This window comes from Stegodyphus dumicola, chromosome 9 (assembly GCF_044657685.1).
Source record: "Stegodyphus dumicola isolate Sdum_Otavi_A_Nest chromosome 9, ASM4465768v1".
Classification (NCBI taxonomy): domain Eukaryota; kingdom Metazoa; phylum Arthropoda; class Arachnida; order Araneae; family Eresidae; genus Stegodyphus; species Stegodyphus dumicola.
Window position 1 is genome coordinate 18,547,972 of NC_140776.1, and position 27,309 is coordinate 18,575,280.

Sequence of the window (27,309 nt, forward strand, 5' to 3'; positions counted from 1 at the left end):
TTCCAAAATTTTGAAATTAGGCGCCTCGATCAATTTTTGTAATATGAGAGCCAGACATCTTATGTTTTATTTGACATGTTTGTTTTATTTGACATCTTATATTTTATATCTTATGTTATTTATTTTATATTACTTTTTATCTTATGTTTTATCTAAATATAATTTTGATAAATGAAAAAAAAAATCAGATTTCTTAATTTTTAGACGATTGTTTCTTTAAATTTAAGAATGCAAAATGCGAGCATTTGTGTCATTTAAAAAGTCTTTTAAATGTAATATATTGTTGCGTTCTAAGGGTTCGTGGAATTAGAGTGATTGAAGACAACCTTTATGAAGAATCAAAACATAATTTATTCGTCATCATTTCACAGGACAGATCCAAAGACGCGTTAGGTCCCAATCACATTGTGTTTCGGCTACGCGAGACTTGACGTCGAAAGGGACAATTCTCAGAACCCGCAAATTCCGGGAAACACACGCAGCTAGGTTACTATTCTCACTTACTGCAAAGACTTGAACGCCAAACAGTAATCGATTATCGCTCAAATTGAGATCACGTGATCCTTCAGAAGCAGAACTTCGTCTGATTGGTTGTGTCTACCCGGGACCCGAGACATGTTCGGTGATGTCTGAAAATATCCCACCTAGCCGCAACATTATTTCCGTAGCTAGGCGGGACTTCGCTACCAGCGGGGCTCTTTTTTCTAGGAATCCTCCGATTTAAATCAGTGTTACCAGAATCTCGCTTCTCAGAAATGTCCCGTCTAGCAGGGACTGTAGCCATATATGATAACCTCTTTACAGTGGTCGAAAAACTACGATAAACACGCTGACACAATCAGCAACGTGGGTTTGAGGCTATCAGACTATAACGGGGAAGACAGCTTCATGGCAAAGCAGTAAAGTACAGCTCCCGACTCGGTCGATCGCTCTCAAGCTAAATCTCTGAACTCAACACACTAAAGGTACTCTTCACGGTAAAACTGCTACTCCGCGTACAGGCAGGATTTATATAGCTTTTGAACGGCCTTTCGGAAACATTCTGAAGGAAACCGGTAAGAATTCGTTCTAAAAGGTTCTCGCTCCGTCTATGGCATATCGCCAATGTTGTCCCCATATGGGCGATTACGCGACAAATCTAGCAACCCTGCTTTTCCTTGGCATTTTTTGCTAAACCTGCTTTGCGCGGAAGCTATCGTACCGCAACTGAGATTTCGCAACAATATGTATCTCCGGCTAGCAGTTCTTAAATTAATTGTGCCATAAAGTCTTTTGTGGGCAAGCTGTGTAATTTAAAAATAGTAATTCTAAAGTTTTATTCTGCTGTTCCTTTTATTGTGTTCTGGGTGATAGCCGGTACATCAAAGCTCTAGATTTTAAAACATAGAAATTAAATAATAACTAGTTGAAATAACACTGACAACTAACATATTAACGAACAGGCAATGAATTTCCAGTATGAGACTGTGGAATATAATGGGTACACAGGGTGAATCTGAACAAATGGGCAAAACTTTAGAGGGTGACAAGAACGCAGCTATACGAGCAATATCCGTCTTAGAATGTATGGTCGGAACGGAAGTGGTGAGAAGTTAAAGGGTAGTTTTTCACTGTCACATTTAAAGCATTCCCACGAGAATGGAGGAGAAACTTCTGAAAACATTTTACTAACAGAAAATGTTCATAGAAATTGCTCAAAAGACCTTCCGGCAGCTGTAATGCAGACTTCACACCTACAGGATAGGGGACTGACGCGCATTTGCGATGACACCCGGCATTTCCCGAATATGGCCAGCAACAATGGCGATCCTGGCGCCTGCACTCATATCGGTTTCAACGTCGCATTCGTAGATTAGGCTTTTCCTATGGCTCCACGGGAAACAGTGCAAATGCAAGAGAAACGGTGATTATGGAGGCTAAGCTGTAGGACCACCTTGACCCATCCAGCGGCCTGGAAATTTCATGGTTCGTATAACCAGTAATTTTCTTAGCAGTTCACGGTAGAAAATGCCGTTGGGTGGTAGGACCGACCCTTTTTATGCCATTTATTTACAATGCCACCTAGCGGGTTTCCATTTGTGTTCCAAACATATACTCTATGATGAATATTCCTCGTATAGCTGCTTTCTGTCACCCCGTAAAGTTTCGTTCATTTGTTCAGACTCAACCTGTATATTTTAACCCACTTAAGTACGTTTTTTAATGACTCTTTGATCGTATAATCGGGACAGAGGCCAATGCTAATTTATTTCAGTATTTATTACAGGAGAGTAATATTTGTTATTTATTTCGATTTTCATGTGGTGTCTCTTATAAAGTATTTCTCCCGCCTTCCTAGCGTGCCTTCGTGGTATAGTGGTCTGCACGCTGGGCCGATATTCCAGAGGTCTGTGGTGTGAACCCCGGCGAAGGCGTTGTTAATTTTTCATCTTGCCTGCTTCAAAAAAGTACCTAATGTCTCTACATCTCTTTGCATTTTAATGCTATCTACTTTAATGTATCTCATGTTTTATAATTTTACACATTATCTATCATTATCTAAATTATAAGTAACTTTATCTCAATTTTCTTCATTTTATTACCTCTTTGGACTTCAAAACTATGCTGTTGTTTTTAATTAATTATTGCATGTAATTAATGTGTGGATTTAAGTGTAGCTTGTCTTTAAATATCTATCACGTGTCTGGCGTTAATAATCCGTCTAGATTGTGCGCCATAAAATTCACCACCATCACCATTACAGTAATACGCAAATCAACTGTACATGAAGTAGAATATTTCAGTATTGTGAAATCGTATTAATATCGATCTTAAAAATAAAATAAAATGTTTTATTCTTTAAAGCCATTTACAACTAAGTTTCCTGCTTGCTTATTCTTCCCTTACTAGCAGTGGTTCATTTTGTCATGAGTGCTTCTTTAACTTTCTTAGACAAAGGAACTTTTTCTCCAGATTAAGTGGCTTCAAAATACGGTAGTTCTGTATTTTTCTATTAATTATGATATGAATTATTCCTCTTTTCTGTAATTTTTACTTCCTTGTACGAAGTAAAAGAAGTAAGGAAGGCTGTAAATTTTGTGTCATTTTGTTTCATTTTTTGAGTCGTCTGTAACGCAAACTGCTATATCTCTAACCAAAAAAAAGCAAGCAAATAGTTTTCCTAAGTTCGGGTATACAGGCAAAACGTTTTAAAAAGCAACATTATCTTTCCTATCTTAAAACGGAGGTCATAAGCTCATGCGCCCACCAGCGGCCGAGCGGTAAAGTCGCTGAAAACTGGTAGTTCGGTCCGAGGTTCGAATCCCGCGAACGGGCTGGCTGCATGGGTATTTTCGTGGTTTACCCCATGTGTAACATGTATACGAGCCAGTTTCCCTTAGAAAGTCCTCCACGAAGGCATCCCTCCCATCAGGCAGATAGCCCTAGTGTGCTTTGCCATAATTAAATACACACCCGCGCACAAATTTTAAATCGCTGTTTCCTGAATTTTTTACTTCTGACTAAGCTCGTAAAGCATATATTTTAAGAATTGTAAAAATATTTATTTCATTTTTTTAGTTACTATAGGTTTCTAATATACTATTTCACCATTACTTTTATTTCTAAATTTGTAAGCAAAAGCACACTTTGTACAGATAAATCTATTGAGAATCTGTGCTTTAACGTACAATTTTCCTAACAAGCGTTAATGTAGCCAATTCTATTTCAATAAAAACCATGAAATCTTTTGTGCGTATTTTCATATTTAGGTTAATTTTTTTTTATTGTTCTAAAATCGCTCAGCCATTTTCAGCTTAATATTCCACTTATCTGCATAACTCTAATCAAATTCTAGCACCTTTTTTATTTAAAATCTTTTGTGAAAGGCTATTACTAGCAAGAAACTGTTTAAATTCAATGCACTTCTGCTAGCATCTAAACATTTCTAATTATTTCTCAGATTTATTTTTTTCATATATGACCATCTTTAATTGCTACTGTTTCAAAATCAAAATCAGATTCATACTGAAATAATTCATTATTAATGTCGTATACTTATTCAAAAAAGCACAAATTATATTTTTATGTGAAATGAGAAACCAAAATGCCATTTTCCTTTTACAATTCGTTTTTGAAAAGAAATCTTAGCCGTGTCTAACATTCATGAGAAAGACTTCCTCTATAAAGGATCTCTATTTTTACAAATGAAAGCTCCGTAGAAGTTTTTATTTTTAACTTTTATTCTAAAGGCGCAGCAATAAAAAGGTAAAATATGCTATCTATAAATATTTTAAGACAGACAAATAGTAGGCATTTTTTTATTTTATCATAATATTAAGAATTATCTTAAGAACATAGTTCGGTTAGTTTTATTCTATTATTGTAAGCTGACTTCCTTTCCGGTTTTACTTTTCGTACATGCACGTGATACTTAAATGATTAAAATGCATTGAGCTGGGTTAGTGAGACAAGCAGAGGATATAGGCGAGTTTTACGTACTTTTTTCCTGATGAATTTTGAGGATATTTCTTCTTCTATTACAAAAGTGTCATTTAATTCTTAGGTATAACTGCTTTTCCTACTATTTTTGCATTACTTTAATTTAATATTAAGTTTAATATTGAAATATTTTAATTTATTATTAAATTTAATACCGGGAGATAATATTTGGTGGCAACAATTTTAAAAGTGAAACGTCATTTATAGTGAAACGTCACAAAATGCCAAAGCGAAATTTATAGTCCTTCTGGGCTAACACCCTTCTGGCTAGTAATTGAATATATTTAAAGATTTAATGTATGTAAAGATTTGTTTCTAAAAAATCATAAAATTGAATTATGAGTTTGCTAAACATAATTTAATTATGTGAATTTACAAATATTGCCCTAAAACAACTTCATTGTTAGTCATACAATCCATTAATCATATTTTTTATTTCTTTTAATAACAGAACCACAGATTCATTAGTTAATACGTTGGATAAAGCTTGACTAATGAAGTTTTGTTTCTGCTTAATAGCTTTTAAACAGCCAGCAAGCTTGATGAATGGTATTTAAACAGTAACAATGTCAGTGAATATATTTTGATAAATTATTAATTCCTTCATATTATCATAAGACAATGAATTATTCTAATATGAGCATTCCATATAGTATTTTTAATTGCCAGTTATAAATTACTTTACACTACAAAGCTACTCCATTTATTGGTTGGTTTAAAAATGCTTTTGGAACAGTGTTTATTTTTTTACCATTTAAAAATTCTGCAAAGTAACGTGTGGTATATCTTCTATTCGTCTATCAACTTTGAAACGGATGCTATTAGACTATAATGTTCCTGGGTACTTTGTCTGTATAGAATAAAAGAACCTAACTAACTGTAGAGCGACTTATCGTTGAGTTCATCTGTATAATAACTACGTCCAGGGAAGGATTAAGAGAAATAATAATAGATGAATCTGACTAAACGGACTTATCCGAAGCTAGACACAAATACCTAACTTAGTTGGCCTTTAACCCTTTGCGGCACAGTGTGTCCGCTCCGGACACACCTCAAAATTTCCTTCTGTACGCACAGAAAAATTAAATGAAAAAGGATTTATATGTTACTGTAGGTTACTCTGAACCTTCTTTATTTATAGTAGATGGCAGCTCACCAGAAACCTGTCCATATATTTTAGCCATTTTTTTTAAGACCCTCATTTTTCAAAGAAATCTTCCAGATTTGTTTTAGGGTATAAAAGGAATTGTTTGAAAAGAAATTTCTATGTTATTTTTTGGCTTTATGCTAATGGCCTTATTCGATACTAGTTTTAAATTTTTACCTTGAAATTTTGCCTTAAATCAAACGGCGAACCCTAGGTGTGCCCAGACCGGGCTCGCCGATAATCTAGGACAGCAGAGAATCTGTATTCTTTGTTTCTCCGCATCTCATCGGTTAGTTCATTGACAACAATACTCGTTTTTTCAGCACTCTTTTCGAAGCTCTATTCAATTAGTGTACCACCTTGGGCACACCGACAGAATTAAAACGATAAGAGCACAAAATTTTACATGTGTACTCCTCTAGGCCTAATTAGACTTCCTACCTTTTTTTTTTTTTTTAATCAAAACTCCGATTTTTAAAGCTAGTGTGCCGGAAAGGGTTAATATAACCTAGCCGGCGATTAACAACTGCCACGTGCAATACGACTGAGCGTAGTATATTTTAGAACGAAGTAGCCAGACGGCAAACACACTCCACTAAGGCCTCCAAAGCTCTCTTTTCTTCAAGTAATCTGGGCCTTCCTTCAGTACTCCTTCTAACTCATTTGAATAAAACGCTGCACCAAAAACTCATTCTGGTAGGGAATAGTAGATGAGAAACGAGAAAAGACAGTACAGTATGTTTAAAATTAAAATGACTGTTAGAAACTTAAAGTAACCTTTACATGACAATTAAATAATAATTTCAGCGTCGACTTGACTATTTCAACTTGAAAAGGTCGTCCTTTATAAGAAAATGTACATATACTACATTTTTTTTTTTTTTTTCGATTTCAGATATATTGCAGAGCATTTTAGTCGGTAGGTATGTTTTAATTACGTAAAAATGCTGTAAGTAAAAACAGGTTAAAGCAGGTGCTTTATCAAAATATCAAGGACAATTATTCCGGTACCATTTTTTAAAATTTAGTTGTTTATAGGTTAGCAGCTTGGCTAAATCATTTTTCCTGTGTCTAGAGTGCATTTTAGGGTTTGTACCAGATTTATCGGGCAGGTACACATGCAGATTCTGCATGAAAAAAGATGTCGCTTCTAAAACTCCCGCTTTACTGTGAACATTGACGAAATTCAACTTGCGTCTTTGGGATCTCGAAAACGCGACTTAGGACACATATTAGATATATATCTAGCATAATTTTAACATCAGCATTTTGACGCAAAATACGACTTTTTCTGAAATCACATACCAAATGTTTTCCCATATTTCTATTCTACGATTCAAATTATGTCAGAAGGCTAAATTTGGTAAAAGTCGCACGAGTAGTTTTTAAAAGATAGGCTCTGAAAATTTTAGCTCCTCAATGTTAATTGAATTTCCTTTGCATTTATTAATAATTCCTTTACATTTATTAATATTTCCTTTACATTTATCAATATTTCCTTTTTTTATTATACTTCATTGAATCCTTCTTTCACACTTCGAAATTTACGCTCAATTCAAATAAAATTCGAAGAAATTTTCTGATTTATTTTTAAAGTTTGTAACGCAGTTTTTAGTAATTTTTATAAATTTTTCGAAAAAAAAATGTTTTAATGTAAGCTATAATATTTTTACCATCACCTTAACGTAGACGTATTTCTAGGCATGCCTGCAAAACGTTAGAGTTTTTTTATTCAAAATTTCCCAAAATATCCGTGAATTTACATTGGCGCGTTTTAAAATTTGATATATTTGTTAAAAGCAATAATAACGCCAAATGTGGTTTACTCACTTTGTTAAAATTATTTAAAAGAATAAAGGAAGCTTTTTTTTTTTTTTTTTTTTTTTTTTTTTTTTTTTTTTCGCTCGTGAGCAATGAAAGGGAAAGGAAAATAGGTTACCATAAATTACGAATTTTTTCTTGGCGCAAACTGAAAAAATGCGCCAAAATAAATTTTTAAACTTCTCGGTAGGTTTCTCACCAGATATTTAAAAAGTTTAATATTTAACCACAATTTAAATTGAATAATAGAATCGAAATATGAAAAAATGGATGTCGTTTCAGGAAAAGTCCATTTTTCGTTCAAAATACCTCTGCTAAAACAATGCTGTATGTAAATCTAATATATGTCGCGCTTTCGAGAAATGAAAAATTTGAATTAAATTTCGTCAATTGCTCCAGTAAAACTGGAGATGTAGAACTGTCCAATTTTTAGCACAAAGGGGCAATTTGCCCAGGAGGGCTATTTCGTTTTGGCATTTTGTGTCGATTCATTATAAACGCCGAATCAAACTTATCCTCTTTTGAATATTTTGTAATATTGCTGTTGAACTGAATTATATGGTTACGTGGGAAGAACGTGATATTTAATAAATAAATGTAACACACAAAACGTTAAATAAATGCCTCTTTGGGCGTAATATAAAATCTGAAAGATTTCAGATATTTTTTGTGTGCGTAAAGTGTGTGTGCGTGCAGAGTGTACATTTCGTTCCTTTAATCCGATTTCAGTGTTGATCGCAAAACATAACAACTGCAGTATAAAAAGTCATGTATTGTTATTATCCCTTATCTCACTCGACGGTTACCTAGTTGGATATGTTTCATTTCCGGACATGTTTATCTGTAGATATCGAGAATAATTGCATAAGACAAGACTATAATATTCATATAACTGTTATGACAGCATATGAAACGAATATAAGTAATGTAAAATTGTTAAATTTTCTAATATATCTCCAAGTTATTTAAAGAAAACGGAGTGGAAAGACAAAAGTGTGGGATGGCATCGTTCATTATAATCGGATGACGCGACAAGCTATGAGAATACTTTTACTTTTCCGATGATAGAATTCAGACGATTCCGCCATTAAGATGATGACGCGACTAAAAGATGTTTGCATCTAAAAAGACGATTCCTTCTCTTCATCTGTAAATAATCTCATCTATTTCCTTCTACGTATGTAATTACTTTGTAGTTTGTAGCAACTATTCATGTTTCATTAAATATCCAAGTTATTTGTAAATCGGACTAGTTTATTAGCCCCTAGACAGCCACATCGGAAGTAAGTTTATAAACATCATATTCCTAGACAGTAAATACCGATTCTACAAAAGTGAACAGTATTTCTTTTCTTTGGGTGGCCTTATTTAGGTATTTTAAGCTTCTATTTCTTATGCCGTTGATGTTAAGATGCCGCTAAACATTATGAATGATGTTGCTAAAATATAATATAAAAGACATTAAAGTCCAAATAATTTAAAGCAAAGTTTTCTTTTTTCTTCTGTATAGTAATGAAAGTTAATAAATTTCACTTTAAAAACGAGCAGCCAAGTGCAATTTATTTCACATTAAAGAAGCCCCCTTTAACGCTCGAAATATTTCTTTTCGACATTTCAAACACTTCCGAAATTGAAATTAACGAAATAAACCCAATTCGCAACAATGGCAAGAAATCTGTTAAATCTAGCGTAGGAGTCGTCGAGTCGTTGCAAATATCTTAAAAAGCTTTGTAGTAAAGAGAACTTAAAAGAACGATGTTTCCCTCCTTTCCTCAAGCCTTTTTTTCATTATTTCGTGCAAAGATATAAGTATTGTCATTCGTCAAGTTTTTTTCTTTTTACTTTATTTTACTTTTTTTATTTATTTGTTTCTTTTTCCGTTCTGCACAGCCTTCAGCGCAAGATGGAATTGTTCTGGCGTTACGCCAGCTAACGGTTATAAGTGAACCTCAAAAACACTTCTTTTCATTTCCGAAGAAGAGGCTGGGCTACATAAAACATTTGTTTTTTAAAAAACTGAGTAGCATTCTGAAATATCTTAGACATATTTAGGATTCAGTTTATAAACTGGCGGAACTGAGAGTGTAACAAAAATTCTGTACATGATGAAGAGTGCAAATTTTCCTGATAAATGAAGTGCGAGTAATGTTAATTAATAACAATATATATGAATGTGTAATATGGAATAATTATAAATGGAATGAAATGAAAAACATTACATATAAAAACAAGCCAAAACTCAAAGAATAATTTAACAAATTAGTTAGACATATTTAGGGTTCAGAATATATAAACTGGAAGGACTGAAAATGTAACAAAGTAATTAGTTTTGACTGAAATATTCTTAAGATGATGAAACGTGTATCTTTGCCTGTTAAATGAAGTGCAAATAATGTTAACTAATAACAATATATATGAATGTATAACATATAAAAATTATAAATAATGAAATGAAAAATAAATTATATTTAAAAGCAAGCCAACTCTCAAAGAAGAAAATAATAAACTAGTTAGACATATTTAGGGTTCAGTTTATAAACTGGCGGAATTGAAAGCGTTACAAAGAAATTAGTTTTGACTGGAGTATTCTGTATATGATGAAGCGTACAACTTTACCTGATAAATGAAGTGCAAATAATGTTAATTAATAAAAAAATTAATATGAATGTATAACATAGAATAATTATAAAAGGAATGAAATGAAAAAATCACATTTAAAAACAAGCCAAAACTCAGGAAGTCACAAACTAGCTAGACACAGAAGAAGTCACAAACTAGTTAGACATATTTAGGGTTCAGAATATAAACTGGTAGATTGAAAATGTAACAAATTAGTTTTGACTGAAGTATTCTGTAGACGTGGAAGATGAAGCGTGTAAACCTTCCCCGATGTATAAAGTGAAAATAATGTTAATTAATAAAAAAAATAATGTGAATGTATAACATAGAATAATTATAAAAGGAATGAAATGAAAAAAATCACATTTAAAAACAAGCCAAAACTCAGGAAGTCACAAACTAGCTAGACACAGAAGTCACAAACTAGTTAGACTGAGAAGAGGAAATTCACAAACTAGTTAGACATATTTAGGGTTAAGTTTATAAACTGGCGGAATTGAAAGCTTTACAAAGTAATTAGTTTTGACTGAAGTATTCTGTATATGATGATGCGTACAACTTTGCCTGATAAATGAAGTGCAAATAAAGTTAATTAATAAAAAAAATAATATGAATGTATAACATAGAATATTTATAAAATGAATGAAATGAAAAAAATCACATTTAAAAACAAGCCAAAACTCAAGTCACAAACTAGCTAGACACAGAAGAAGTCACAAACTAGTTAGACTGAGAAGAGGAAATTCACAAACTAGTTAGACATACTTAGGGTTCAGAATATAAACTGGCAGATTGAAAATGTAACAAATTAGTTTTGACTGACGTATTCTGTAGATGTGGAAGATGAAGCGTGTAAACCTTTCCCGATGTATAAAGTGCAAATAATGTTAACTAATAACAATGTATATATAGGAATGTATTACACAGAATAATTATAAACAGAACGAAAAACAAAAACATGCATTTTAAGACAAGCCAAAACTCAAACAAGACATTAACAAACTATATAAACTGAAATGAAATTTAAAAGAATAAGCTGATTTTCTCGTGTCTTGAAACTTTGCCATTTGATTTCATCTTCAATACGCTAATGTTACAAGGTTACCGTAAATAGACCGTTTGAAACACTCTTCAGTTCAAGTTTTAATTCTGTACAAAGCTTTAACGCTTATGATTGTATATTCTCTTCATAGCCTTAAACACTTAAAACCTGTCAAACTAAAACTCTTCCATGGGCTAATGATTGGAAACCGCAGTCATAAAACCCGTGCAGTTCATCCTTCAGAGATTGGTCGATTAATATTCCAATGAAAATTTCGCAAACAGAACATGTGTGTTTTGCATTTGTTAAACAATCTAATACAATCGCTACCAATACCTAAATTTGACTATTTTAGAAATAAAGTAAATTCATTTTTTTTAAAAATATTTTCGCCTATTCGTTGCGTGGCACCTGAAGAGAATATATATAATGAACAGTTTTAAAAATTAGAATATCCCAACTCTTAAGCTGGTATCACGTATTCATTTATTTAAGACGAACAGCTGTTTCAGACAGTTTTTCTACCTGCTTTACCATTGAAAGAAAGACTCCGATTTGTTCTTTTCTTCCGTAAAAGAATAAGTTATATTCTTCCAAACTCATGTTATGCCTTTTTAGAATCCTACTAACTATCTATCCTACTATCCTTTAACCTACTAACTATCATCCTACTAACTATCTATCCTACTACTATCCTACTATCCTCTGTCGGATTAAGAATAGTCATTCTCTTCGAAAATTTAAATTATTGATATTTTATCAATTTCTCAAATAAAGTCGTTTATTCATTACATTATAGATGTTTATCCCTCTATTCGGCCTAATACATCCTAAAATAATAGCAAGAAATTTCCCCAGAAATAAAATTTTACATAGCAGGGAATAAGTTATATTCAATGCTATATAGCAAAGGGAAGTCTGAAATACATCCAGTGCTTCATTGTATAAATAAGCGAAAACTGAAAGCATATACATTTGTCAGCTATTTAAATTTGAATATTGCTTCATTGTTATTAAAGTTATTTTATTTCAGTTGTAGAGACGGTAGGTATTTTTGAAGCTGGAGATGTGAAAAATGAGCAATGCCCTCGCCAGGACTCGAACCCCGGATCTCTTGAATTTGCGTCGAGCGTGCTGACCACTACACCACGAAGACATGCTAAGAAGGCGGGGAAAATACCTTATGCAATATTAGTATAGTTTAATTAAAACACAAATATTTTATTAAAAATTTGGCAACAAAAAGCGTGATAAAATTTTAGCTAAGAGATATTTCATATCGAAGTACAATATTTATAAGTTACATAATTTTCTTTGGGGGGGCTTATAATTTCTAGTTATTTATAAATCTTTATAGATCAGGCTCCTAAACAAACAGAAAATGGTTTGTCTAAAACTAATAAAAAAATGCAATATCTATGTGAATCAAGACAAGTTGTCTGCCCGTTTAATGTGCCTGGAGTAAAAGCTATAATATGTGCATTAGTGCTCCTTTAAGATCCTACAAAAATACAAATTGTACTAAAATGTCAGAAAACCAATTCCCATTTTTAAAAGAAATTATGATACATTTTAGCATTCCTCTGATACATCTCATACTAAATATGTCACAATAAACAATACCTTATCCTACCGTGGGTGAAGTTTCACAGTTCTGTTAATCAAGAAATTCTGATCATCATTACGCAGAAAACGGGAAAAAATATTAGTATCTAAAAGAATGCTTCATACTAGTTTTTTGTATAATTTTTGTTTCGGGTTCAAACTTTTAGCTATATTCTTTATCTTACTGAAATGTCTGTCTAGGAATGTAAGAAATTGTAGGGATTTATATTTGTTTTAACCTTCCAGCACGCGCGTATGCGCAGAATTTACGACAAATTCAGTTTTTAAAGCACATTTTTCGCATATCAGAGCTGAGACGTCTGAAGATCATTTCTATTCCTCCTTTCTACCCTTCCCCACATCATGGAATGTGCCAACAGGAAGTTGACTTTTTTTTAACTGGGCTTTTGTGCTACGTGGCAGCTTTTCCATAAATGTTACGACACGCGCGTGGTCGTGTTCGAAAATTCGGAAAATATTTTTATCTCAAATATTTTGTAATTTTGTGTTATTAATTACCGTGTATTATTTTAATTTGTATACATTTGGCTCTGTAACTTTTATATCGGTTTTCATGGCAAAAAACAAATATGTGCAACCAGCTGATTTTGCTCGGATTCTTCAAGAATTATCTGATGAAGACAAAGAATCTTTTGGATGGGAGAACAATAGCGATTTTCATTCCATATTTTCTTTTATTTCTATTTTTTAGAAATAAATAAAAACATTAAAGTTTTTTATAAAAACTTTTTTGTAACCAGTAAGAAGTAAATTTCCTTGCAGAAGTAAGTAATGCTAAATTTACTTTTTTCCTACCAAGGTGTTTTCCTCTTTTATTGTCTATACTTGTCCTTGATGAATGTTAAAATTAGCTTCAATTTTAAAATATATTATTAAATAATCAATTTAAAATTTTCTATAATAAAATACATCATCGCATTTCCATCTCACCAACATAGGAACTTAAAAATAATTTACCTATATTTGAATGTCATATCATTTGTATTTTGCAATAATAAGATTAATATTTTATTTCTTAATGCATTTTTTATCAATATTCACTCATTTCTGTCGTTTTTCGTGCCCGAAATGGTAAAATAACGAATGTTGTAAAAAATACGACGCGCACGTGCTCATGTAAAATTTCCAAGCGCGTGTGCTGAAAGGTTAAATAACCAATTTTATTTAATTTGTTATTTCTTTCTATAAGCCTAAACTCCCCTAATTGCCAATGCCAGAATATTTAAATTTGGTAGCGCGCGTGAAGGAATGCAAATTCTACCTTGAAGAGAGAGGTTAAAAACCGATGTTCAGTAAAAGAAGAAAGAGAGTTAGGGCTACCTCTTTTGCTTAAGCGTCTGCTCCCAGAGTTATTGCTGGTTCGCGTGGCTTAATTGTATTTATTTATTTCTACTAGTTTTCGACGGGGGTTTAAGAAATAGGAATTATTTTGAGCCTTGTAATTTAGTTCGGCGACTTGTACATATCATAAAATCTTTAGTTAGTTCTTTGATTTCATTTACCGCCCAGAAAGAGGCGTAGTTTGTTAGCGTCGAGTTGACGCGTTGTAGATTTTAAAGAGTTAATAAAAGGGTACTTTTAGCCCTTCTCTGTGCAGTTACTACTCTGACAGTTCTCCCACAGGAGTTAATCAAGTGGACTCTACAAAGTAAACATAAATTTTGTTCTGAAATTCAGATTAGCAGAGTTCATTGTTTAAAATAATCATTTTGATAGAGATATCAACGGAATTCATTAAAGATATGAGAAAAAAATTTACAATTATTTATTTCTATTAATGTTAAGATGCTAAAAATCATTATTTACTTTGAACTCTTATTTTTAATTTTATTTTCAGATAACACATTGTTAACTGGAGGACAAAGAGTGGCAGATCATAGGAATGGCACTCTGTCTATTGCTCAAGCTGCAAAAGATGATCAGGGGTGGTATCATTGTGAAGTTACTGGTAATCAAGGAGAAAAAGCCGTCGGATCAGTTTTCGTGAGGGTCGTTGGTAAGAAAATGTATTAAAAGAACTTAAATGAATTTGTTTCATTGAAATAATCTTCAAATGCATTGGTATGCTTTCAGACTATAAATATTTTTATTATAATTCCGTATCTTAGCAATATTATTAATATATAACCAAATTTAAGATGTGAAAAATGAATTGAGTAGATTATTCAAGCATTGCTCTGTAACAGACCTAATTTTGAATTAAGTTGACTTAATTCAAAATCCGTTTTCTGAATATGCAATAAATTCTCAGTTAAGGTGCCTCTGAGTTTTAAATCATTTAATGAACGGAATGGAAAATTTTTCTTTCCTATTTATTATTTTTTTTTTTTATTTTTTATTTACAATTGACTCCTTGCATGTATTAAAGCTGACATTAAAGAAGGACATCTATGAAATACAGCACTATTAAAACTGTAATTTTGTCTGTTTTATTACCACACTAAGTTCAATTAGTATACTGGTTTTATCTATTAAGTGCAACTGACTTAAAAACACGCAAAAAAGAAATTGCGCGAATAGTCGTTGCAATCCATTGCGTAAATTTGACATGAGAATATTTCATTTCCCTTTTAAAGTTATTGCAAATATTTTGCCTTATTCTTTTTCTGTGTACTTCTTTAAAAGCTGTACAAATATTAATTTAGCAAATGAAATATTATACCAAGAAGAAAATTAATTTGGCGATCTGAAATTCAGTTTTCCTAAGACATTGCGAATAAAAAATGAAAATTATTCTGATTTGAAAGATTATGTCGAAACTGCACGTGTCCTGTGCTCTTATTAATAAAAATATTATTTAAGCGTAGGGTGGAAGAAGTATTGTATAAAATGAAGTATTACAAAACAGAAGGATAAAAAGTGGAATCGTTAATGAGTTTTGCTGCAATTAATAAATTATAGAAAGTAAAACACTTAAGTGCGGCTAGCAAACAATGGACTCAGTTACATAATGAACTGCGCAATAACTTAAATCTCAAAAGTTACGACTTCCTATTAAATTAATGCAATGGAAGAATTAAGCAATTGTAATTGGAATAGGGATCGTTCACGTATTTCGCATTTTACTGAAGCTCTGATTGAAGATCAAAAATCATGATTGTTCCAAAATAATTGCTCGAATCCAGTCATTTATTTCACAAAGGGCTATTAGTCTAAAAACTGCATTTTGCGTCGTTTCACTTTCTACGTCGTTTCTTTTTTCAAACTTTTGCCACCAAACATTATTGCCATGTATTATATTTAAAGCAACTAAATAATTAGAAATTTGCATGAATGCATAGATGTTTCTCGCATTGTCAAAAAAAATGAGTACCTAGAACCGTCAAATTTTGAATAACGTCGTCCTGCAGTCGAACATAGGAAGCTCGAATTTTGAATTTCGAATTTGTTTTATTATCTGTTTCAAATTTTGTAAAACTTTAACAAATTTTTTTATTAAAAAAATCAATGATGGCAAAGCGAGCAGTAGCAAAACTGTATGGAAAAAACATTATCTCCGTACGGGATTGTATATCGGAAATTCTAAAGATATGCTGTTTTAAAATATTTTGTGATATTGCTGTTGAATTGAATTTTATGTGGTTTAAGTGCGAAGAGCATGATATTTAATAATTTAAGGTAACGCACAAAACGTTACAAGATGTAAACGTAAATCGTTAATATAAATTCTGAAAACTTTTAACTTTTCTTTTTTTTCCGCAATCGTTTTGAATTTATTCTTTCTGTATTTTTTTTTTTTCATTTTATATTTGAAAATTTAGGAAATGATTTTGCTATAAACTTTTATGTTTATTTAAAAGCAATTGACTTTAACTTGCAATTCATTTTTTTAGATAAAATTGATAGGAGATTGATTAGATAAAATTATTATTATTCCTATTATAACTCCTCCTCATCATCATGATCCTCTTCATTATCCTCATCATCAAACATATGAATAAAAGAACTAACTTTTAATTAATGGAAATTTAAATTTTACTGCTAGGACTTCTTCATAAAAAATTTTGAAAACAGTTTTAAAATTTATAAATTTTTAAATAAATTATAAACCTTTTCCTTGAATAAATTCATTTCCTGACGCTGTGATAGATATAGTCGATACACTGTTAGCCGTATCGTTCATTATAAACTCGAACCCTAGAAAATATTTTGTTGCTTGCAAGTGTGGATTATCTGTGCAGTATGGGAACACTTACTGTACAGTTACTGGAGTATTTGGAAAACTGTTGATGAATTATTTTTTATTGTCCTCAACTGCTTCTAGGCTGACTTTAGATAAAACGTTTGGGTTACAGCCTAAAACATCGCGGGAAAAGCATCGCGGACGAAAACAACGCAAGGCAAAAACGTCGTGCTACAAAACATCGTGGGAGAAAACATCGCAAAGAGAAAACATCGCAGTCCTAAAACATCGTGGTACAAAACATCGTCGTCGAAAATAAAGCGGTTCGAAAACTTCGCAGTTTTAAAAACATCGTCGTCGAAAATATCGTGATAAAAAATAAAGTATCTACAAATCATCGCATGACGATAACATCGCAGACATGCTTTTTTCAACTTTTGATAATTGTAAATGGATATTTCCATAATGATTTGTGAGCGCAAGATGTAAAAAGGATAATTTTTACTTTCACAGTTTTTTATTGACTAATAAAGTTTTACTGAAAAAGTAAGAAGGAAACTTAAGCATAGAAAATTAATGCAACTTATAGCACTTGAGAGAATTTTAAACCGACATAGTTAACTAACAAAGGCCATTAATAAATCATTTTTATAAAGTTTTTACTGGTAATTTTTCATGAAAAGTATAATCTATAAGTTGCATTGAATTTTCTATGCTTAAGTTTCCTTCTTACTTTTTCAGTAAAACTTTATTAGTCAATAAAAAACTGTGAAAGTAAAAATTATCCTTTTTACATCTTGCGCTCACAAATCATTATGGAAATATCCCTTTACAATTATCAAAAGTTGAAAAAAGCATGTCTGCGATGTTATCGCCATGCGATGATTTGTAGATACTTTATTTTTTATCACGATATTTTCGACGACGATGTTTTTAAACTGCGAAGTTTTCGAACCGCTTTATTTTCGACGACGATGTTTTGTACCACGATGTTTTAGGACTGCGATGTTGTCTCTTTGCGATGTTTTCTCCCAAGATGTTTTGTAGCACGACGTTTTCGCCTTGCGATGTTTTCTCCCAAGATGTTTGGTAACACGACATTTTCGCCTTGCGTTGTTTTCTCCACGACGTTTTCGCCTTGCGTTGTTTTCTCCGCGACGTGTTCGTCCGAGATGTTATCGGCGGACACCAACGTTTAATATAATGTTAAATAAAAATTTAATGACCGCATTACAATAAAAGAAACTTTAGAAATAAGAAACATAATTTCATTTAGTATGCTAATTTTAAAATTCGGAAGAATATATTTAAAATACAGAGCAGCAAATTACAAAAATTGTTACACTAAATTATATGTTCATCGAGTGAAATTTGCAAATCTCTTTCGAGACTGACCGCGATAGCTATTTTCAGTAATTTTAAATCATGTTTCTAAATTTAATCCTTTTATGTTTTCTTTGCAGACATTTTAATGTAAATTAATCACTTTAGATTGATAAAACTTAAGAAATAAGCCCACATGCTAAGGTACTGGCAGCTTCAAAATAAGCGGAACCAGCTGCAGTATTATTAAAAATGCTGACTATGACTGTTTAAGGGGCCCTATTGATTTGTTGTATCTTATCAGCTATACAAACAGGAATGGAAAAGTTAGTACTAAAAGAGTTACTAATTTTAATAATAATAATAATTAGAAACGTGATGAATCATTTAAAGAGAGATACTTAAAATGAGAACCAAACCAGTATGATTAATTATATGAGGGATTTAATCATAAATAAGGGTTTTTGATAAAAATTCCCTTTTCTACTATGTTAAGAATTGGAAGGTCTCCGTTTCTTTCATATATGGCATAATCAGTTTGATAGCGGAAGTCAAAGATTTTGTTAGCCGACTTAAGGTATATTTATTGGTCTCCAATGGACAGAATGGAGAATGCAGTCCGCCCACTCACGAAATAGGTTATATTGTTTTCTTGAAATATTTCGTTAGCAGAAATGGTTCACAGCGAGAATGTAACTGATAATAATGTTCGATTTTGTTGTTCTTGTGACCTATCTCACTTGTCTGACCGTAACATCAGAACAAGCCCAGAAGATTCAGCTTGGCAAAGAGCAAGATTCCGCCCGTCATTTCCAAGAGCCGTATGCACCATACGGGTGATAGTACGACTTCGCTCAGTTCCGCTCCCAATTTTGATAGTGAGTATCCCGGGGACCCGGGTCCGAGGGTCTCCGACATCTCTTCCCCTACTACCAACCTCTCGATGGGACTTTCGGGCCGCCATATATTTAGATTGCCTCCATGCCTCAAATATACTTTAGAGTTACAAACAAACATCCGTACCTTCTCTAGGATTCGATACTGCTGTTGGCTTCCCTAACCACTGTACCTCTCAGCGGCATAATAGTTTTTACAAAACGTATTTTGAGGATATCGAAGCCTTCTAAATGTTAGCGTATCAAATCGCGTCAAATAACACTTGAAACCTTTAGAGATGCTGAACAAAGCAAGGCATGTTCAATATAAAAATTCACGTAACATATGCATACATCAATTTATTTTCAGAATTAGGAAAGTTCTTAGTTCGAGTTTTTGACACCTTTACTTCAGTCATCAGATATTACGTAAATTAAAAGAATTTAAAATTAAAAGAAAAATTAAAAGAAAGGCGATGAAAACCCTTTATCGGAGAGCAGTTCGTGTCTATCCCTTATTGTTAACCCTTTGCGGCACAGTGTGTCCGGTCTGGACACACCTAAAAATTTCCTTCTGTACGCACAGAAAAATTGAATGAAAAAGGACTTATAGGTTACTATTGGTTACTCTGGACTTATAGTAGATGACAGCTCAACACAAATCAGTCCATATATTTTAGCCATGTTTAGTTTTTTAAGACCCTCATTCTTCAAAGAAATCTTCCAGACTTTTTTAGGGTATAAAAGGAATTGTTTGAAAAGAAATTTCTATGGTATTTTTGGCTGTATGCTAATCTCCTTATTCTATATTTGTTTTAAATTTTTACCTTGAAATCTTGCCTAAAATCAAACTGTGAACCCTAGGTGTGCCCACACTGGGCTCACCGATAATCTAGGACAACTGAGAGTATGTATTCTTTGTTTCTCCGCATCTCATCGGCGGTCAGTTCATTGACAACAATGCTCGTTTCAGCACTCTTTTCGAAGCTCTATTCAATCATGTGCCCACTCTGGACACAACCACAGAATTAAAACGATAAGTGCTATCTTCACAAAATTTTACTTGCGTACTCCTCTAGGCCTAATTAAACTGCCTACTTTTTTTTTTTTTTTTTTTTTAATCAAAACTCCGATTTTAAAAGGTAACGTGCCGGAAAGGGTTAATATAAGAGAAACGCTGTGTAGTTCTTCATTTTCGCCCTTTTCTCGTAAATGCGAAAACTGCTCTTCTGATTTCTTTTGTGAACCGAGGGGGAAATATTAATTTCGGTCTTTTACAAGAGTAAATGGCGTAAGCCGAATGTTTGTAAAACAGAAGATACCTTTACTGTAATTATCAAAACCGATGGTATTCATGTGGTCAAAAACACACATCATTTTCAGAAGTTGTCAAGTGAGTGGAGCCGAAAGAGCTGTATATTAAAACAATAGTGAATATAATAAACTTATGACAAATGTGAATATAAATTATCATATTTGTCAATAATTTATATTTCATAATTATATTTATTACCATATAATACCTTATAATATTATCATATAATACATATAATTATGAAATATAAATTTTCATAAATCATATTGCTTTACATTCATACGTGCCACCCAGACGGGAAAGTCATTTGTGACTCTGACTGCCTCATACCGAAGGTCTCGTGTTGAAACCTCGGATAAGGCATAGATTTAAATTGTCTGGTCTATAATGGGAAGCAACGGCGACTCACCTATTAAGTGCCTCCATAATAATGTGACCACCTTTTCCATCCTCCAGGCGAACAGGGGGGGGGGGGTTGCATGGGCGTTTCCATGGTTTCTTTGATGTGTAACTTGTATAGGAATCAGTTGCCTTTAGAAAGTCCTCCAGGAAGACATCCCCCTTACAGGCAAAAAGCCCTCGTGTGCTTTACCATAATCAACTAAATCAAACTAAAAAAGATCCAAAGGTTTTCACAAATTTTTAAATGAAGAACGTCTTAAAAAATAAATTTAAAAAAGAAAAGAATGGATTTTCGGGAATAACACTCACGCAGAGAAAATCTCTATATTCTCCTCACAATTGCTTAGGATCACGGAAATTTTGAAGGCAGTTTATGTAGCAGAATGCTGTATTAAGGGCACTCAATGTCATCACCTTGGTAAAACCGAGGAAATACTTAATACGTTGTGAACAATTTTATGGATAAAAGGGGAAAGAAGAAAGCCAGAAATAAGTAATTCCATTGTCTTCGTTGCATAAGGTATTTTCTCCTTCTGTCCAGCATGCCTTCGTGGTTTAACGGTTAGCACACTCGGCGCATATTCGAGATGTCCAGGTTCGAGTCCCGGGGAGAGCATTGTTCGTTTTTCATGACTCCTGCTGCTAAAAAAACATACTGACTCTACACAGGTGCCCAAATTAAGAAAAAGATGATTCTTCACCACCAGGATTTGGCGATTGTATCCCTCAAAAACGGGAGTATATAAGGTATTTTCTCCCCCCTTTCCGCATGCTATCGTGGTGTAATGGTAGCACACTCGGAGCGTATTCGAGAGGTCGACGTTGGAGTCTCGCGAGAGCATTGCTCAATTTTCACGTACTTCTCTTTCAAAATAACGTAATGTCTTTACAACTTCCCTTCTGCTATGCATAGTAATGGCAGTTAGAGAACAAATTTGAGATTAAGAAGTTAGAAACTTTTTTCAATTGTTAATTACTTTACTGCTTTGGCCAACAGAGAATTCTTTTATCATCTCGTTGTGTCTTTTAGAAAACGATAAATTAGCTGAACCTTCATCACATAAACCAAACGAGATTTTAATGAGGATTTAGCTTGCCAAAAATCAATATTTTTTTCACCCTTTCTCTGCGAGGTGTACAATACTTATATGTTAACTCTCCAAATTAAATATATCACGCAATTTTTGAATATATTAGTTCACTGAAACAGAAAAATTAATGCTTATGGAAACATTTTAACGTTAGAAAAGCACAGAAATATTTTGTGCATCTTTGCATAATTTCGAGCTTTCTACTGAATGAATAATTAGGCATACAAATATTGCTCTAGCTTAGGTTAAGGGAAAAAAAAAATTCTTCCAAACGTAAATTTCTTTCATTGTAACTCATTTCTGTTTAGAAAGCAAATGTTGCAATTTTTCCTACGAATACCGTTAATTAGAAGAATTGCTGTTGCCAATATTATTTGTCTGTCATCAGTAACAAAGAAGCGGTTTCAAAGAAATTTTTCCAGATTATAAAGCCGTGCTTATTTGTTATCTTTTAATCAGTTACTATAATTTCCTTCCTCGGTTTTGTTTACTATTCATTACGGAAATATTTGTCTATACTTCTTTAAGGAAATTCATTAACCTCTGAGTACTCAAAATGTTTAAACATAATTGATTTCGCGCTTGACTTATTCATTAATCTTTGACGTTAAAACAAACAGAGAAATATCTAGTTAGTTCCAGAATTTTTAATATTTTGGTTTCTCTTTGCAGACATTAAGCTAGATAAATATTTTTTGCCCAAGTATCTGAATATTGCATTTGAAGAACAACAATCCCATTTTCTGCATATTCCATTTTTTGCGCTTATTGTTTACATAATATAAGGTTAACTTCTGTCAAATTCGGTGGAGTAAAAATGATATATTACTGCACTAGTGTGAAATATATTACTGTTCACGTAGGTCATATGCTACTTTTTCTGAAATAAATAGGTTTAAAATGCGTTTTCGGTCTGAGTCTTTTACGGGGTTACGCAATCCTTCAGGTGATTAATGGACAACATCGGAATTGCAGAGTTCAGCATTAAACCTTAAACACGCACTTTAAAGGCTGAAAAAGTCGATTTCGATTAAATGTTAGTACAAAAGCAAAGAAAATTAACTAAAAATTAGGTATCTTTTGTATATTTATTTTTAATTTTTATTTAAGATAATTTATTTATCTTTTATGTATATTATTATAAACAATAATTTCAATGGTAAATATTTTAAATATATACTGTTTTCGATAGCTTTATAAATTAAATTTTCTTCTCATTTAATTTTTGATAGCTTAAGTATTAACTGTGTAGAGTCATTAGATTATTTTTAAAGCAGGAAATATGAAAACTGAGCAACGCACTCGCCGGGAATCGAACCACGGATCTCTGGAATACACGCCCAGCGTGAAGACCACTACACTACGAAGGCAGAAGAGATACCTTATATACTCCCCCTTTTAAAGGGCGACTGGGGTTTTAGGAGACCCGATCGCAAAATCCTGGGTGTGGAGAATCATTATCCACCACCCTTTTATTTCGGGCCCCACTGTAGAGACATTAGGTTATTTTTAAAGCAGGAAAGGTAAAAAATTAGCAACGCCCTCGTCGGGAATTGATCCACGGACCTCTGGATTACGCGCCCAGCGTGCAGACCACTACACTATGAAGGCACACAAGGAAGGGGGGAGAAATACCTTATAATTATTTACATTATGCACAGTGAAAAACGATAATCTCTTACAGCTGCGATAATTTTCAGTAAGTTTTTAAGAAAAAGAAATAAAAGGATTCAATGTAAAATCCTAAAATAAAACTTGGTTTCTACTATTTAAAAAAAATATATTAGAATTTTCTCTCAAATGCATTACAAAATCTTATTCGTAAGTAGTATATCTTAATGAAGATTCAGTAAAAATATCAAATTGGGTAACAAATGTAGTTCGACCGACTTAAACGCAACCTTGGCTGGCATTCTGCCAAAACACATAGAATCGTTCAAAAGAGAGTTACTTCTGTGCCGCAGGTGAGAGGTGACTTAAAAGTTATCTCTTCCCCGCGGAGAGGGAATTTAATTGACCGAGGGAGAGAGTATAGGTCCCCATGCCACCGAGGGATGTTGCTGTCTTCGTGCCTTTTTTTTTTTTTTTTTTCAGAAATAAATGCTAAGATTCGCATTCGTTTGTAGCACGGAAACCAATAATGTTAATTTCTTTAAATATAATTTATTGATTTTATATGAACAATCCGCATTTCATCGCTTAAATTCAAATATAGTGTCACTAATGTCATTGGACTATATTCTTTAGAGGAAATATTCTTTTTGTAATAATAAAAGGAAACCGGTCAAGAGTTTTCCAGCATACCATCATATATTACTTAAAAGTAATTTTATATTCTTATGTATGTGCCCTCTGAACACCGCGGAAATAAAAAGAAAAAAAAAAAAAAATGAGAGCGGAAAAAATCTCTACGACATGATTTCATCCTGATTCCAGCTACCGTATTTTGAGAATAAATCAGTCCAGATGAGCATGCTTGTTTGCGCTGATAGTCGTGGCTAAGGCGGTGGAGCTATACTTCTTGAATGTTTTAAAAATTCCAGTAAGAAATTATAATTTTAAGATTCTAAAATGAAGAACATAAACTCCAGATTTTTACTATTCATTTCTTTTTTTCTTCTATTATTTCTCTTCCTGCTTTTCTATAATGTCTATCATAGATAGGATTTATACTCATCCCTACAAATGAGCGCTATTGTGGGGACATGACTCGTTAGCTGAGAAACTTTCATATTAAGCTGATTTTATGGTTCCGATGATGCCACACTGCGAGGCTTTAAACACTGGCTCGAAGCCGTTTTAGAACTTTGCCTGAATTTAGGAAGGTGACTTCTGAACAAATCATGCAGAATTTGAAGATTTACAAAATGAGGTCTAATGACATCACACTACCTGCCTGAGCGAATGTTAATTAGGACACCGGCTTGTGTATTTAATACCGATATTCTCAAAGTACAGATCTTAGCCAATACAATAAACGAGTCTGTGACGGAAGCGAAGCTACAGATCCGCTGAACATGTTAGTTCAGCCTAGGTTCGAATCCCATTGAAAGGTTCTCTTTGGGGAGTTTCAGAGGATTTTCGCATATGTAATGTGTAAATCAATCAGCTTCCTTAGACGTTTGTTCACGAAGGCATCCCTTCTCTTAGGCAGACAGCCTGAGTATGATTTGCTGCATTCATGTTAAACTCTGCATCTGTTTGCACGTCCGGTTCTTAAGGAAGTAAATTTATTTGCAATTCAGTTGCATTACAAGAAGTGTAAGTATTAAGAAGCTCACCTCGCCAAAATTCTGGCGAAAAGTAACTATAAATGTGACTTTTAGATGGCTTCCTTTGTTAATAATTTTGTGCACAGACAGATGATTTTAGTGCAATTTTATGTGAAGCTGCTGTACTTCTTCTGTATAATGTAAAATGAAAATTTACAGAGATGATGCCCTGGCGGGAAAGTCAGAATTTAGAAGTATGTTTATTAAACATTATGTAAATAAGTATCTCATTAATTTTCCGATAAATTCTCAAAAGTCGCCGAACTTGGAAAGCATTTGACCAAATTTTTGTCCAGTCTCTGTATAACGTTAATCAATATTGTAATTGTATAAGGTATTTCTCCCGCGTTCCTACTGTGCCTTCTTGGTGTAGTGGTTATGCAGGGTGGGCCGATTCTCAGAAGTCAGTGATTCGATTCCCGGTGAAGGTGTTTGTTAATTCTTCATCTTGCCTGCTTCCAAAAAATACCTAATGTCTGTACAGTGGCTCCCGAACTAAAAGGGTTGTGGATGATGACTTTCTACACCCAGGATTTGGCGATTGGGTCCCCCTAAAAACCCCAGTCGCCCTTTAAAAGGGGGAGTATATAAGGTATTTCTCTCTTCTTAACGTGACTTCGTGGTGTAGTGGTTCTGCATGCTGAGCCAGTCTTCCAGAGTTCCGCAGTTCGATTACCGGCAAAGGCGGCTGCTAATTTTTCATCTTCCCTGCTTCCAAAATACCTAATGTCTCTACAGTTGCGCCGGAACTAAAAGGGTGCTGGATGAGGATTATCCACACTCAGGTTTTGGCGATTGGGTTCCCTAAAAACACCAGTTGCCCTTTAAAAAGGGCAGCATATAAGGTATTTCTCTCACTTTCCTAGTGTGTCTCTGTGGTGTTGTGGTTCTGCACGCTGGGCCGGTATTCCAGAGGTCCGTGGTTCGATTGCTGGCGAAGGCGGTTGCTATTTTTCATCTTACCTGCTACCAAAAATATACCTGATGTCTCTACAGTTGAATAACTGTATTTGATTTTATGTGTAACTGTAACCGTATTCGGTCCTCATATGCCTTCCAGTAATTTCGAGAAGCAGAAGTTGCTAGAAATATCTCGGCGACTAAGTGAAGATCATCAGTATCTTAGTATTTGTTCGTTCAGCGTGAATTTGAAGTTGTCTGAGATATTTCTGTGTTAACTTCGCTCTTGAAATGCGCTTTGCATTGCGTTGTGTTTAACGTTCTTAGTAGTTTGAAGTGTTACTATTGGTTGTACCTTGCGATACGATACTGTGAAGAGCCGTACGACTATTTTTATGAAGGGGCTAAAACTATGAAGCATTGCTTCTGGTAAAATAAATGTTATCAAACTATCATCAATCCAATGTGCATTCAATCTGTTACGAACCTGTATACACGCAAGAATATTTTTAATGCTTTTAATATATTAAAAATTCACAGTATCTAGAATAAAACATTTGATTCAATTTTAATAATATTAAACAGCTCCTTCAGATATGTTGTTTTAATTCATTAATCTAAGTAATTTCTATGTGACAATATAGACACTTTACAGAATATGTTTCAAGTTCGCAGTTATGTAATTGCTAGCAACAGAACTTTCTTACATTTTTTACTTACGTTTAAATTATAGAGTTTGACGTATGACTCAATTTCAGGCAATGCTGCAGTCAGAAATGTCACCATTTCTTATGTTATGAATTCCTCTTTGTAACGCTTAATTTTAATTTTTAATGCAAAAATAAATTTAGCATATAATAAAAAATAAGAAAGTATTACTATAAGAAAATATTACTATATATATAACGAAGAAAGTCTGTGTGTTTGCGTGTTCGCTAATAACTCAGTCACTATTACAGCTATTGTCACCAAACTTTGTAGAATTCTTTTCTGGAGCCTGCAGAAGGGCGACGTCCACTTTTTTTCCCGAGAAAAAAATCGCTAAAATTAGAAATATTAATTAACAACTCAGAAAAACGATAATTTTGGCCGTCATTTTTCCGAGTCGCAACAGTCTCGCAAGCTGGAGATGAAAATTTGCTTTATTTCGAAAGTTGTTGCCACTGCTCGATTTCAAATCCTAGAGTTTGTTAAAAAAATTTACTTTTGTGAGTTGATGTCGCCGTTTCTGCAAAAATGGAAAAAATCGGGTATTGTGATGTCATCAGATCCCT

The 27,309-nt window shown here is 33.2% G+C and overlaps 1 protein-coding gene across 5 annotated transcripts in view; it reads left to right on the forward strand.

Moving 5' to 3' along the window:
• The window catches only part of LOC118192095 (cell adhesion molecule Dscam1-like), a 1,228,438-nt gene that overhangs the window by 513,668 nt on the left and 687,461 nt on the right, over positions 1-27,309 (forward strand). For all 5 annotated transcript variants that reach the window (XM_085823258.1, XM_085823260.1, XM_085823262.1 and 2 more), the window contains exon 8: positions 14,572-14,730. In XM_085823258.1, the coding sequence (XP_085679384.1) occupies positions 14,572-14,730 (159 nt within the window). The remainder of the gene's footprint in view (positions 1-14,571; positions 14,731-27,309) is intronic.